The 16,084-nt window shown below is 42.3% G+C and overlaps 2 protein-coding genes across 2 annotated transcripts; one reads left to right on the forward strand and one right to left on the reverse strand.

The window, feature by feature from the left end:
• Positions 1-10,012: 10,012 nt before the first annotated feature.
• Positions 10,013-11,599, reverse strand: LOC134184132 (steroid 17-alpha-hydroxylase/17,20 lyase-like). The gene has a single exon (XM_062651747.1). The coding sequence runs from the start codon at positions 11,597-11,599 to the stop codon at positions 10,013-10,015; it is 1,587 nt and encodes a 528-aa protein (XP_062507731.1).
• Positions 11,600-14,568: 2,969 nt separating this feature from the next.
• On the forward strand, positions 14,569-16,072 carry LOC134184319 (cytochrome b-245 chaperone 1 homolog). Its single transcript, XM_062651980.1, has 7 exons — positions 14,569-14,686; positions 14,750-14,791; positions 14,852-14,928; positions 15,372-15,459; positions 15,516-15,592; positions 15,654-15,724; positions 15,786-16,072. Exons 1-7 carry the CDS (start codon positions 14,599-14,601, stop codon positions 15,877-15,879), a joined length of 537 nt encoding a protein of 178 aa, XP_062507964.1. The 5' UTR covers positions 14,569-14,598; the 3' UTR covers positions 15,880-16,072.
• Positions 16,073-16,084: the final 12 nt, after the last annotated feature.

Here is a 16,084-nt window from a genome sequence, read left to right on the forward strand (position 1 = left end):
CCGCTATTAACATGCTAGCAGCCCTTTATGAATAATCCAGGGAAATGTTGTTACCTACACCACAATGGAATGTTCTCAGAACAGCTCTAGCCTTAGGTAAGTTCACTTAACTTCAAATGTGAAGGGGTGTCGTCAGCTGCAGTATTACTGAATAAAAATAGAGGATGTATAGAAACAGCCAGATTTATTTCATTGGTTAGAAATTTCACGATCTGACGTCATGCAGTGGCTCTTCATATGAATAGATAAGTGATTTCTCATAGCTTTGGCTCGATCACGCATAAAATGCATTTAATCTAAGGCACTAATATTTCCAAACATAAACAACGAATAGACTGGACTGCTATGCAGCTTTAATTAATAGCGTCAGGGGTTGGGGTACCGGTTGGGGCTGGGGCTGGGGTACTGGGGCTGGAGGTACTGGGGCTGGTGGTACTGGGGCTGGTGGTACTGGGGCTGAAGGCTGGGGACTCGGGGAGGTTATAATAAGGAGGATCATTGGTGCTGGGAGCTGGGGGCTGGGGCTGGGGACTGGGCTGGGGGCTGGAGGCTACGCCTCCCTTCTTTGTAGACTTGTCAAGCAAAAGCCCGTGTTTCTTTCAGATTAACAAACAGTCAGTTTGATCCTAGTGTGGTGACGACATTAGCTATATGTTTGATGGAACACATCAGCAATTCAGTAAGCCAGTGTGGCAGAAAGTCTTGGACAGGTGAAGTGCACATGCCCATCACACTTCTTGGCAATAGCGAGCGGCCATGCCGTGGAATAAAAAGTAAACAATGGGGGCGTGGCTTTACAGTGTCATAGCTACACCAAGGTGAGTCATCAAATGCACTTAAACTGCATATCAAAAACAACAAATCATGTATTTCTGTCCCTTGCCCATAATTATATAAATATCTTCTATATACATATAGAATATAGTCCAAATTTTGTTCTTCCTGGTACAGTAGTTGCGAATAAATAGATTTTCGCACATATAGCGTACAGTCACTTGCATGCACCGCGTCCACAACCTAAAGTCCAAGAAAGTGGTTTTAGAGATTAGTATTGCATTAAATATTTTTACTTCATCGACTTCAGCCATCAGGTACGCAAACCACGTCATAAGTAAAATTAGCTTGTTTTTAACCAAACCACATTTTAATTCTAAATTTGTCTTGGGTTAATTGTCTTTGGGGTCAGAAAAGTTCCAGTGACGCAAGATCTCACTCTATAATTAAATGTAAATTGATGCTCTGTGGTACTATTTCTAAATAAGCTACTAATTAGAGGCTACACACCATCGCTGCTTTTTGACGAAAGCAAAACTTCACGCTAAACTAGTTTGTTAACGGGGAATTGCGTCAGCACGAGGACAGACAGAAGAAGACGAGGCTAATCAATCATGCAGCTCTTGCACGTTCAGCTGCATGTGGGAAAGGTGCTCGAGGACTATAGCCATACACAACGTTAGACTGACGTATAGTAACAGCTCAGACTGCAAGAGTGTGAGAAACTAGATAGCCATCAGATCGAACCTTTTGATGTTTTGAGTTTGTCTACCGACGTGCACCTATCTAGACACGAGATTTCAATCTAGATGGACTCGCGAAGGCGTATGTAAAGCAGACAGGTAAGATACAGCCGCCCTCGGGGTTGCAGGCGATCTTCGCTTGTTGAGCTTTGACTGTGTAGTATACTGTAGTGCTGAGCTGAGTCAGTAACTAGGAAATTTTTTTGTAGAAGTGCTCAGAAGGGAACGAGATTTCGCTATTCGAGGAAGTCGTCGATTCCAGGTGGCTGCACCATTGGTCGCTCATTCGTAGAAGCAGCTCTATATCTATAGAGGTATACTACATGGGGCTCGTAAAAACGCAAAATTTTTATGGTCGGTTATCTGAATTCAAAGATTATTGTCGTGGTGTTACTATGTAGTTTTTGATTTACTAGAACACTTTTTGTAGGCAAATAGATTCTGAAGTACGTCAAAGTGTGACTGTACTGGGACACAGGAGCTGTACACGTCTAGAGATGCAACACAGACTACGGAAACGCGTGAACATTTGTCGTCAAGTTGTGCAGCTAGTACACCTAATACAACAGACTGTCTAGAAATTGAGAAAAATCGGTACAAAATGTCGACAAAATGCTCGATAATTTGCTAAAATTCATGGACAACTGTAGACGACGAAACAGCAACCTGGCGATGTCTGCTCAACCTTTCAATCTAATGGCTGTTAGTGGCACGTGCGAATATTTACTTTCGTTACGCAGCCAATTCGTGCATGCAAGAAATACCGCGAAGGCCGACATTGCTTCGATCAAGAGCCCAAAGTCATTGATCTTCACAAGCAAACCGTTTAGCAAACGAAATAGGAAACATTAATTAGTGACAGTAGCAATTTGAAATACAAATTTTTACGATGAAGATCTTATCTTAATGATGCATGCAGTCCAAAAATTGCATGGACAATCTAATTGTTCTCCACAATGCTGTGGCTTTGTAATCTTTCTACTGTAGATGCTGTCACTGGAACTTAGTTTGCACTTTGCAAGAAATTAGCATGCTCAGCGTGCATAGTTATTGTAGTCTATAGTATGCAACTGCTGAAGATGGAACGTGTTGGTATGCAATGTGTTGTTGCACATATGTCAGAGGATCTATCAGAGTTTGGATCTAGGGCATACAGTTTAGATGCACTAAATGTATTCTGATCAATGACGGGATGTGTCCTGTCAGTCACTGACATGCATACTGACAGTCGCAGCTGTAGTGAACCGAGTCAAGCAGCAACGTTACTGTTACAACGAGTCTGTCTAGCCCAAATTTACCACATCCGTATCGTGACAGCTGATGGTCGACTTCCAAGCGGAACTCCATCAGACCTATAGTTCAGCTAGGTCGCTAGCCACAACGTCGACGTCTTGTTCTTCTTGCAGTCCGAACTCTGGTTGTTTACACGCAGTTTACATCAAGCAGGGGTGGTGGCTGGGATGTTAGGGCTAGTTTCCTGGGGTATAGTACCCGGGACGTCCCGTTTCCTGGTTCCAATGAGAGACATGTGGCTCTGGAGGCGAAAAAACATTTGCAGCAACGACTGCATACGACATTAACGACTGCACACGACAAGAAAAACCATCAAAATTTTAATGAACCCTGTGTGCATGTACGCATGCGTCTAGCAATGTACGCGTGTCTGTTACCTAGCTAGAAGGCTTCACACTGTTGCTGTGCGAGAAGGCTGAACACCGGTGTGTTCTAGCTACAGCGAGGCAGCGTTTACTTTTTTCTTGTCAAAACTGACACTTACTTCGACAGACTTGGTCCCATTTACTAGACAGACACTCGGCATCCTAGAGCATACTGTATGCGCATGCATTCTGCTCTAGAATTGCCGTTTCCGCCGATCTGGACATTACCTTCTGCAGAAGACGCCAAAGAGTCAAATTGAATTCTTTCGTTATTGACAGACCGTACATGTATCTAGAGGCTCTAGCTTCGCGCAAGCTGACGCACTGTCCTAGCTAGTCATACGTGCTCGCACTCGCAAGGATACTTGTCTACTCACTCAGTCGCTATGCAAACACGTTAGCCAAAGGAATTGAAACAAGTTTGTCTTCTAGTTCAAAGATGTGGGTGACTGTAGCTTTCTGCTCCAGCTGTGCAACTCACTAACCTAATTTCCGTAATTCCCAGACACGATGTCCGTACAGCGGACGCTAGCATTGCGATCTCAACGCGTCCATAGTGCACATTCTAGTTGTGGCTAGTAACGTTCTGTGAATTTGTGGTGTAGCACAGGAACGCCTATTTCGCGAAAGAACGAATTCTGTTGTCAGGTCAAAGGATACTTCTTGTCCCGATGACCTGTAGGTGCATTGATTATATGCATCTTTGCATCTCCAGTGTCAATAAGGATGTTCGTCGAGTGGAGTCATACATGCGTGTACTGTAAACTGTTTACTCTAATACAGATATTCTGCTGGCGTTTGACTAACATGCAGTCTTGTAGGTTTCTGGTTGATGATGGTTGCATGCCCAGTGGCTGTCCAGCCTAATTTATATGCAACAGAGTGCGGGTGGTATACATATGGTTGCCCTCGGAAATTTGTTTGGGCGAAGCACATCTCAGGCATGCAGAATGTCTTATGTGCCAGTAGCGTAGCTAGGCATGAGGCAGTGAGGCAGTTGCCTCGGTAGGAAAAATGGGCGTGGCATTTGTCCAGATTTTCAGTCCAGACTTGCCGAAACCAGAAACTTTCGATACTGAGATACTCATTTGGAAGAGCGAATGCTCAGAAGTTCCAAGAGCGGAACGGCTAAATGCCACATTACTTGACACGCTGCAATTAGCGGATAAAGACTTTTACCCGAACGTGCATGCGATACTCAAGCTATTGTTGACTCTACCAGTAGGGTCAGTATCTTGCGAGAGGTCGTTTTCGAAGATGAGAAGGCTTAAACATTGGTCAAGAACCACTATGGGAGAGAATAGGCTAAATGGGTTAGCTCTCATGTTTGTCCACAAGGATATGAAAATTAGCAGAGAAAATGTTCTGCAAAGATTTGATTCCACGAGACATAGAAGGATTGGACAGCTTCATCTGCCAACTGCTAACTAATCCAAGTGTAGTTTACTGTTTTTACCCTGTCAAATCAATTAAGCATATCAATATGACAGCAATAGCCTTAGGTAGTGCATATCAATAAGGAATTAATATTAATAAAAAAATTAATATTAATATCAATTTGCCTCGGTAAGAAAAAAATCCTGGCTACGCCACTGTGTGCACTCGTTGCAATGTATTTGTACATGTACAAAGGGCCTGTATATACAGCAGCGCTACTAAAGATCGCTCTGACTATATATATTTAGATATATTCTCCGATCGTTGCGAAATGCGGTGGAAGGGTCGAGTCGGATTTCGCCCGGACTGCCTCCGACGGCTAGAAACGAGACTTTGGCGGTCTGAAATGAGATGTGCCGGAGTTTGCTTGTCTAATTTGCCGAGTATGCAGATGTGTCGTGCGCTCGCCGAGCCACTGTACGCTAGTCTTCGCCAGCCACTGTACTTCGCCAGTCGAAGAGCCGGTGCGTCTTCTTCGCGGCATGACGTGTAGCGCGTAGGTAGTGTGAAGCTAGGAGGCAGAACTCTGACTCGAGTGAATACAACGTGTGTGTGTGTGTGTGTGTGTGTGTGTGTGTGTGTGTGTGTGTGTGTGTGTGTGTGTGTGTGTGTGTGTGTGTGTGTGTTTGTGTGTGTGTGTGTTTGTGTGTTTGTGCGTGTGCGTGTGCATGTGCGCGCGTGTGTTGTCTCTAGAGTAACACGTGCACCCGCCCTACAATAAGATTGTGAAATTGAGGTTACTCTGGTAAGTGCCAAATAATGGACGACTGGCGAAAGTTAATTTTTACGTTTTCTTCGCTTAGGTAGCTACTGCTATCTAGGTGCTAGCGCAATTCTTACCGCCCATAGGGCGGGTGAGGGCTAACACACACACACACACACACACACACACACACACACACACACACACACACACACACACACACACACACTTCTTCTTTTTCTTCTTCTTCGCTACTCGTTTTCGAGCTCACGACTCCTCTCCAATACGTATATATAAATACAGTCATCTAAGTTAGTCATTTGTCACTAAGAGAGTTGTCTTTTCGTCTTTTGTGGGCACGCTCATGTGACAAGAGACCAATCCGTGAACGACAATCTCTTTGACATTTACTGCAAATATATTCAGTAGCTGTAATTCCTGACAACAGATTGTGACGCAACTGATTCTTCTCTATCATCTTGTTCACTCGCTTTTCCTCAAAACTCTTTAAACCTGAATTTATCTTTCCTTTCCAGACTACACGCTCTGAAGCCAGCACTTCCCAATTATCTTGTCTAATGTCAACCCTTTGCAGGTTATGTCTAACAGTATCTTTGTATCTCAGCTTCTGACCACCAGCTTTTCTTGGAGCATTTGGAAGTTGACCATAAAACACCTGTTTGGGAAATCTTCTGTCATCCATTCTGACGACATGACCGACCCATTTCAGTTGTTGTTTGATCAACATGCATTCAATGCCTGTCAATTCAGCTCTTTTCAGAACCTCAGCATTTGTCACTCTTTCAGTCCAATGAATTCTTAAGATTCGTCGAAGACAACGAAGGTGAAATTTCTCTAGTTCTTGAACGTTTCTTCTGTACAACGGCCAAGACTGCGATCCATACAAAAGTGTTGAGATCACAGCTGCCTTGTACACCTTGAGTTTGGTCTTTACCTGTATACCTCGTTGACTCCACAGTTTTTTCTGTAATGCACCATATGCTTTGCTTGCCTTCTGCAAACGAACTGTAATGTCTCTATCAACTGTGCAATCGTCTGAAATGACGCTACCAAGATAAGAAAAAGAAGACACTTTCTTCAATGCTTCACCATTTATGTAGATGTTTTCAGCAATATTTGTTGTACCAGGAGCTGGCTGAAACATATACTCAGTCTTCTTTACATTTATCTGCAAGCCAAAACTACTAGCAGCGTCTTCAAAAGCATGTACCAATTCCTGCATGTCATTCACAGAGTGTGCCACAAGAGCACAATCATCAGCAAAGAGTAGATCTCTAAGTGTTGTGGTTGTTGTTTTGGATTTGGCCATTAACCTTCGAAGATTATACAGTCGACCATCTATCCGATGTTCAACAAACACACCTTGCTGGTCCACCATACGATTCATTTCTGTCAGCATAGCTGCGAGGAAAAGGGCAAAAAGAGTGGGTGCTAGCACACAGCCCTGTTTTACTCCTGTTTGCACATGAAAAGTTTCTGATTTTTCCCCTTCAGAAACAATTTCTGCTGTCATACCTTCATGCAGCTGCTTGACCAAACTAACAAATTTAGGTGGGCAACCCATCTTCTGTAATACCTTCCAAAGTGCATCACGATTGACAGAATCAAATGCCTTTGTCAGGTCAATAAACACCATGTATAACGGTTTCTGTTGTTCTCTGCTTTTTTCTTGAATTTGTCTTAGAGTAAACACCATATCAGTGGTGCCTCTACCTCGTCGAAAGCCACATTGTGACTCAGGAAGAATCTCCTCTGCAATTGCATCTACCAGCCTATTCAACAGTATTCTTGATATAACTTTTCCAGCAATGGATAGTAATGAGATTCCACGCCAATTACCACAGTCAGTTTTATCGCCCTTCCTTTTGAAGATTGTAACTATGGTGGCATTCTTGATTTCCTGTGGTATTTCTTCTGTGTCCCAAATACAATGAATAACCTTGACAACTTCTTCAAAAAAGACATCGCCTCCTCTCTGATAAAACTCAGCAGCAAGACCGTCAGGACCAGCAGCTTTTCCAAGTTTTAGTGACTTGATGGCACAGTCTATTTCATCATGTGTAGGTATTTCTTCCATGTCTTGATGAAGCGGTTGCTGTGGAAGTGCATCTAAAAATGATGGAGCAATTGTTGTATCCCTATTAAGCAGAGAAGCAAAATGACGTTTCCAGCGATCAAGTATCTCTGTTTTACTTGTTAGTAGTTGACCATCTTCATGACGTAAAGGAGTAGAGCACATATAAGTTGGACCAATGATCTTCTTCAATTCACCATAAAATCGTTTGTCATTATTGTCTGCTAAGTTCTGTAAATGATTTGCTCTAGCTTCCCACCACTGATCACGTAGCTGACGTAATGTACGCTGGGTCTCCCTCTTCAGCTCTTGGAAAACTCTATTCAACTCAATAGAGCGTGGATTTTGTTGCAATTTAGCCAAAGCAGCATGTTTCTTTTCCAAGAGATCTTGAATTTCATCATTATTATTGTCAAACCAGTCTTCTCTCTTATTCTTTTTTAACCCAATGGTTTTGTTTGCTGCAGTTGTTGCAGCAGTCTTGAGTCTATTCCATGAACCTTCAATTTCTTTTGACAACTCAAGTTCCTCTTTGAGTTGATTTTCAAAGCAAGTAACAATATTCGGATCATTTAAACGATTTATGTCAAACTTTCTCATTGAATACTTGGTAAACCGTTTTTTGGAAACAACCCTGAAGTTGACATTTGACTTTAACAAACGATGGTCTGTCCAGCATTCAGCACTTCTAAGAACACGTGTTAGCTGTATATCTTGCACATCTTTCCTTCTAGTAATGATGTGATCAAGTTGATGCCAACGATGTGACCGAGGATGTTTCCACGTCACTTTTAATTTGTCAGGTAATTGAAATTTTGTATTAGTGATGCATAGTTGATGGATAGAACTGAGCTCCAGCAACAGACGACCATTTGCATTTTCTTTCCCAACACCATGACGTCCTATGATTCCTGGCCAAGACTCATAGTCACAACCAACTCTGGCATTAAAATCACCCATGAGAATGAGTTTATCATCTGGTGAAATTTTGACTAGCAAATTATGTAGTTGATCATAAAAGTTGTTCTTTATTGCATCGTCTGATGTTAATGTTGGAGCATAAACACTGACAAATGTCACAAACTTGTCTTTGACTAACGGTAATCTCAAAGTCATCATTCGATCATTAAGTGCAATGGGCAAGTCAGAAAGTTTACTCACAATATGTTTTCTGATGGCAAAACCAACTCCTGACTCACGTTTCACACCCACTGATTTTCCTGACCAGTAAAATCTATACCCGTCATTTCCAATTGTCTCATCAAAACTGCCTTGTTCAGCAAGTCTAGTCTCTGAAAGTGCTGCTACATCTATTCCAAGACGAAGCAGTTCAGTAGCAATTAAAGCTGATCTTCTCTCAGGACATTCAGATGATTCACGATCAATCAGAGACCTCACATTCCAACAACCAATTTTCTTGATGTCAACTGTCATCACCTTGGAAGCCTGTAAACCGCCTTGTAGATTTCTCACCTGAGTAATGACACTTAGCTGTTTTTGATGACAAATAGCGATATGAAAAGGAGAGTTAGACGTTGAATAGATTATAGTGAAGGTCCGGATGTCCAGGCCGTACGCTCACTCTGACGAAAACGATTTCCCACTGATGGACCGGAGAACCGGGACGACCAGTAGACGTCGATTTCGTGGGTTTGAAGGGTAGCCTTCCCTTGTGTGTCCCGCAGCTAGTCCTCCTTCTCGTAGACGTTAGCGAAAGAAATTTAAATATCCTTCGCTCAACGACCACAATGAGCTTAGACTTGCTATTTACTATTGATCTTGCACTGTGAAACCGACTTTCAATCAAGTTTCTCCACAATCAAGGCAAGCAACCACGGAGCCTAGCGAACTCCGGGCGCCGCCATCTCTTATCCACACACACACACACACACACACACACACACACACACACACACACACACACACACACACACACACACACACACACACACACACACACACACACACACACACACACACACAGAGTTTACAGCAATCAATCCACTGCAGTACACTACTAATTCTTTACTAATTAACTCTATACTGTTACACTGTATACTGTACATCCTTGCTAGACGTCGCGGCGTTTAATGCTTTCAGTCTTCTAGGGTGTGGCGTTTATCCGGGTGGTGTTTGTTTGGAGGCGGCGTTTATTTAAGAACGGCTGTTGTTTCTAGCTTTCATAATGATGCAGCGCTTAGTCGGTGGCGGTATTTGTTCGAGGGCGGCGTTTAAACGAAGAAATAAGGTATATATATATATATATATATATATATATAGTTAGTAACTTGTGCTAGAGCAGGTGTAGTAAACGTCACGGTGGTTTTTCCTCACACCGAAATGAGAGAGCTGATCGCTTAACGTTGATAAGATTTGGCCAAGCGCTGCAACAACGTGGAGTACGAAAATTTGTGACAACGAGGTTTACATTGACAGGTAAATGTAATTTTGTCAAGTAGTTGTGCAAATGATTGCCAACTTTCTAAATAAACACTTTTCACATAAAATTGTTATGGTACAATCTAATTATTTGTAAAATTAGTCTTATAGTCAATTTGCTCTTGATCTTTCAATATATATATATATATATATATATAGTACGTTAGCGTTGAGTGATTTTGACTTTGTACGCTCTTGGAATGGGTGCTTCTCCGTCTTCTTGTGGTTCAAGGTCGAGTGGTTCTTTCGGTACTTCTTCCATACGGTACGTCTTGAAGAGTTTGGCTGCAAGTAGATAGAGTGTCATCTGAGCAAGATGCTTGCCCATACACGCCCGAACACCAGCAGAGAATGGCATGAAGTGCTGCTGTTGGAGTTTCTTTTGTATGCTGTCTGTTGAAAGAAATCGATCAGGATCAAACGTGTCAGGCTTTACCCAGACATTGGGATCTCTCATCATTCCATAGAGGTTAAGCAGCACGACGGTGTCTTTGGGAATCGAATAACTGCCAAGAGTAGTGTTGGTGGTTGCGCTGTGGGGGACAGACATCGGAGCAGCAGGATAGAGACGTAGAGTCTCTCGTATGACTGCATCGAGGAATGGAGTGACACTTCTGTGTGCAGCTGTAAGTTCTCCTGTGATGGCCTCATCAAGTTCAGTAAAGACTCTCTCTTGGATGTCAGGATGTTTGACGAGAAGAGCGACCAACCATCGCATGGTGTGAGTTGTGGTATCGGATCCAGCTCCTAGCAGATCCATTAGAATTGATCGTATCTGAGCCGGCTGGAGTACCGCGTTTGGCTCACTTCTTGAATTGAGAGCTTCCTCGTACGATACAGTGAGAAAGGTTTCAATGTTCGTTTCTCCAGTCTGTTCCATTGCTGCAGAGACGAGTCGTGAAGCAAGTGGAGTTTCATCTAGGTAATCGTCTTGGGTTTGTGATACCGCTTCACGTAGGAATTGACCAACGAGATTCCAGTTCTTCTCTTGGCATTTGACCACTTGATTCCATTTCTGACCGAATCCGGGTAGTCTGCGCAGCCAAGGCATGCAGTGCAGGAGACCACCACTGCTGAGACTCTTGAGCAAGAGCTCGCTGCTTGCCCTCCATTCCACCAGTCTTGGATCATCACATTCAAACCGTTTACCAAAAAGCACGGCAAACACGACGTTAGTGACCGCAACAGTCAGATTCCATTTGCAGTCCACTGCTTGTTGTGCGTCGGCATACCGCAGGAAGGTCTTGCAGAGCACGTCGGCTTCTGTCAGAACGTGTTTTTCTGCCCGCTGCAATTCATTTCTCCGGAACACGTTTGCATGCACGAATTTGCGATGAAACCTCCAACTTGGCGACACATCCGAAAACGCGAGATCGTTGTCACCGTTGCTGATAATCCTTGTGAATCCCATGTTAGAAGCCCGCCCGGAAAACTCCTGTTTTCTTTGCACTTCGCGAATAAGCTTGACATCGGTGACGACGACCGCATTGACAGCTCCGAGCTGCAGTTCGAAAATGGGACCGAACAGTCTGTACAACTTATTACATGCCAAGTGCAGTTGTCTCTCGGAGCGGAACAGATACAAGCTTCCAATCAGTGGAAAAGATCGCGGTCCGGGAATGCCGATCCTTTGTTGTTGTACTAGTAGGAGCGTTGCAACTAGCAGGCACGCGAGGAACTTTATTTGAAAACCAAACGTCGGAAAGATGGCAGCGAGTTCGTCCACGGCGTACTCCTCGATCCTAATCATAGCGCAAGAGGCGAGACGAGAACGGCTTGTTAGCTACCAGTGTGACCGTACAGCCGAGCAGGTAGTGTCTGTCAGATGTGCGACGGAAACACCAATTTAAAGGAACCTTAGAATGCTGAAGTGGGAGGAGTTGCACGTGGATGCCAATGATGTCATTATTGTCATTATTGCCATTACCATATATTCTATTTGGATAATACGACTGTATTTGTTTCAGTGACAATTGGGACTAGAAATGTTCTCCAATACTTACAACATTAGCCTAACATCGAGTACTCGATGTTTTCAAATCGACACGGAGTACTAAAACTCAATTTTTGTTACTCATATGGAGTGCTAGAGCAGAGAATTAGGGGGAAATCGGAGTGACACTAGCTCAGCATATATTAATTAACCACATCAACATCTCGAGTATCAACGTATTGCATGGGCATAATCCAGTTATTCGATATGAATATACGTGCATGTGATTAGTCGATAAACCAACCAAATACGGAGAGTATATGCGGTAGACACTACTGGCAGGTCTGCTGCAGAGAGAATTAACTTAAATAAGTAAAGTGTCTCATGGTGCAGCGAACGCATTCTCTTTGATTTTGAGAATGATTTTCGACCGATCGAGTAGGAATAATATTGGATCTTAGGTTGACTGGCCAGTACATTAATTAGCCGCAACTGAGGGTGTGTGGTCTGCTATCTCTGCTGCAAGCATCATGCATGAGTTCTCTAGTGCCGTCTGCGTGGGCCTTTCACTGACACAGTGTGTATGCATGCATGGTGCATGCATGAGTAGTGAGATGACCTACTTGCATGTATGTACGAGTATCTCTAGTACTGTACTCCTACACAGCATCTGCGTGAGCAAACGGTCGTTGAAGGATTAGGGAAAGTGCGTGGAAAACGCGGCTGGAACATTTTCTGGCAAACCAAGAAAAATCTAGTGTAGAATTAGCATTGCAGTACAGTGAGTAGATGGTAGAATCTGCTCGTCTTTGCGACTACACTTTATCGCTGCACGTGTGCACATAATATTGTTGTGTTCTTGCTTGCTGCTTGTGTCAACAATCTCGGTGATCACTGTACGCACATGCATGTACAGGGTTCCCTCCCATTTGCAGGTCGTATAGACTTTGCATTTTATTAGAAGTCTTTTCCATGCAACCATTGCATGACTCTGTACACTAGATACGTAATGCTTTCCTGATGTCTTGTTTCGTGTCTAGACTCTGACTTGGCTCGAGTCCGTATACGCACTAACCTTCGTATACAACACAAAATGGACAGCTCCTTCCTTTGTGTCGTTGTTTGTTAGCCACCTTAGCAATTCAACTCTCGTTCAGTCACTATTCGGCTGCTAATGTAGCTAGCATGCTAGCAGTTCCGAAACTCGACGGGTGGCCGAGCTGTGTAACCAGAGCCGGATGTATTTACTAGAGGTCGAGGCGATATCTAGGGTGCATGTAGTGCATACAGTACACAGCTCGCCGATTCTATCATTGCGATGTAATATTCACGAATTTTCAACGGTGGCCATGTTGCCAAATTTGCCGACAGAGTGGTCGCTTTCCAGATATGCCTATTATTTAATAAACAGTAGACATGCTCGAGTTTTTCGGCCCTTACCATCCGCTCTCTGCAACATGTTGGCATGTCGCTGACAGCCATGCATGCACAAATTGCAGGTACATGCAGTATTGACTTCTATACTAGTCTAGTAAAGTACACATGTCGTTTCGTCCGTCCCTCTTCTTGCTCAAACATTTGGACTGCTTTTTCATATTAATTTGGCGAGAAAAATTTAATTAGTAAATTAGTTGGACACCCAACAAAATGTAGTTACATCAACATTCTGTTTCTATTTGAAAATTTTATTTACTATTAAATTTTATTTACTTTTAAATTTATTTACTATTAAATTTTATTTACTATTAAATTTTATTTACTATTAAATTTTATTTACTACTAAATTTTATTTACTATTAAATTCTATTTACTATTAAATTTTATTTACTATTAAATTTCATTTCTATTAAATTTCATTTACTATTAAATTTTATTTACTATTAAATTTTATTTAGAATTAAATTTCATTTACTATTAAATTTTATTTACTATTAAATTTTATTTAAAATTAAATTCTATTTGCTACTAAATATAGCTGTCTCAATTCATTGTCTCCGGCAAACTCGCTACAAAATGAAAAGTTTGAGGATCCAACCCTACGTGACATCATAGATACTAGAGCGGGCGAGCTCTAGCATCTATGATGATGACATGTTCTAGCTATCAAGTTGCATGTTCGATTGCCTTGTCAATCAGTTGTCGCTAGAAAGTTTCACATCTCGGATAGCGCTGACTCGTCAGCCGTACATTACTCAAATTAGCATCGACGGACACGTGCGCGCCCACACAAGCAGCGAGGCGCAGGCGTAGTTGGGAAAACAAGAGAGATCCAGCAGGCCAGTGTGTCAGCATCCGCGTGAAACCCCATCTATATACACGTGACAGCTAGTTCACGTGGTGTAGCAAAGCGCGGAGGAAGCGTGGAGGAGAACTGGGCACGAGTCTAGTAAGCATGATGGTGCTAAGTAGATCCTTTTCCTTTTGGAGATAAAGATGATGTATTATGTAAAACACGTATCTATTATGTCATTTAAAGCTAGTCTCGCGTAGCCAGACCCTCTTCCGCCGCTAACAAATTTGTGTACAGTACTACCCATCAAACAGCATGACAGTATTACTAACTTATTCTTTTTACTTTCTAAAATGCTCAAATTCTGCTCGAAGACATCACGTAAACGGCACTATGTGGTCGCATGTGAATATATACAGTAGTAAAGATTTTGATCTCGTATTCCAAGGCCTTTACTAAAAACCTGTTGAGCTTGAGTAGAGCACCCAAACACCTGCAGTGCTACAGTGTACTGTAACGCGCGCTATAAGTTTACGAATCTACTAACGCGCGCTAATATGTCATTTATTTTATCTGGAGCTTTCCAATGGCGTATATGACCGTTGTCGAGCGAAGTGCTGTTCGATTTCACTTAACAAGGTCACCTTCTTATCGCTCGTGGCTTGTATTAGTCGGTAGGCTCTCACTGAGTTACTAGACACAGTCAAGATCCGTTTGATTTCGTCCTACATTTGCAGGTCTGACTGCTTTCGGTAATTACGTTGCAGCTACGTCAACGGGTAAATTTGTGACGTCTTTCTGATGCGTACTTCTAGTGTGGACAGTTTGTGCTCGTTTAGATTCGTCGTTTGTGTGGAGATTGCTCTGTGCTGCTGCTGGTTTTGGGCTTGGATATGTTTGCATGGATAAATGGGAGGTTAGTTTAGGGTTTGTGTGCGTTTGTGTGTGTGTGTGTGTGTGTGTGTGTGTGTGTGTGTGTGTGTGTGTGCGTGCGTGCGTGCGCGCGCGCGCGTGTGTGTGTGTGTGTGTTCGTCTGTGTTTGTCTGTCATGAAGTCAAGTCTTAATTTTGTGTGTGTCTAAGCCTGCATAGCTGCTCATTCATTACATGCACATTAAGTTAACCATATATTTCAAAATAGAAATTGTCTATGATGATGTAATGAATACACTTGCTTTACAATTAGGAAACAAGACAAAAGATTTAGCAATTTGAAGACCATATTCGATCATTTTAGTTGCTGACAAAATATTAATAAAACGAGTTGTATTACACTATATCTTAGTCATTATAAATTTGCATTAATTCTGATCTATTTATGCATGTTGCTAATGCTAGTCCTAATTTATTTTTGTTCTAGGAGTGCATCTTGGACAAGGCCGAAGGCAAAGTGTCTCTTAACGAGCAGTCGCTAGTCGATCGTTTCATTCTGAACCATAGAAAGACAAGTAGCATGATTTCTCTACTGTTGTGTTTGAAAGACATGGTGACATGTGTTTGTCAGTTGTATCTCAACTGGACGAAATCATAGGCGTAACTGTGGCAAAGGAGATAGTTCGCTATGCTGGCACTGGGTATCAGGTAAACTGGAATCTCATAATTAATACATGTGATAAGCTTTGCTATTTATTTTCATATCAAGGTTGTTTTGCAATTTGATTCTGGTTATTCACTTGCTATAACATCATGTTGCAGTTATGCTAGAAGTCCTTGGTACTTTTTCTCTGTGTACAAGTACTGTAGTATCTGACTTATACGTACTATGTGGGTTTAGTGAACACGAGGAGATGGCAAGACAGATTTCTATTTTCCTTGATTTGGAGAAAAACATTAATGGCGCTGATGCTAAAGGTGATAAGCAAGACTGATTTGATTGACGGTCAAACACTCATTTATTTTTAAAATGATAACGAGAAATTAGAATATCAGGAGAATTGCAAATGATGTTAATTAATTAAATATTAATATACTGATCCAGTTTGATTTTAATCATGAAGCACATAAGTAGTTGAGGAAGTTACAGTTTCTATTGGTAACTTTCTTGTTATGTGTTCATTCATATGTGGCATGATC

The sequence above is a fragment of the Corticium candelabrum genome, chromosome 9 (assembly GCF_963422355.1).
Source record: "Corticium candelabrum chromosome 9, ooCorCand1.1, whole genome shotgun sequence".
Taxonomy (NCBI): domain Eukaryota; kingdom Metazoa; phylum Porifera; class Homoscleromorpha; order Homosclerophorida; family Plakinidae; genus Corticium; species Corticium candelabrum.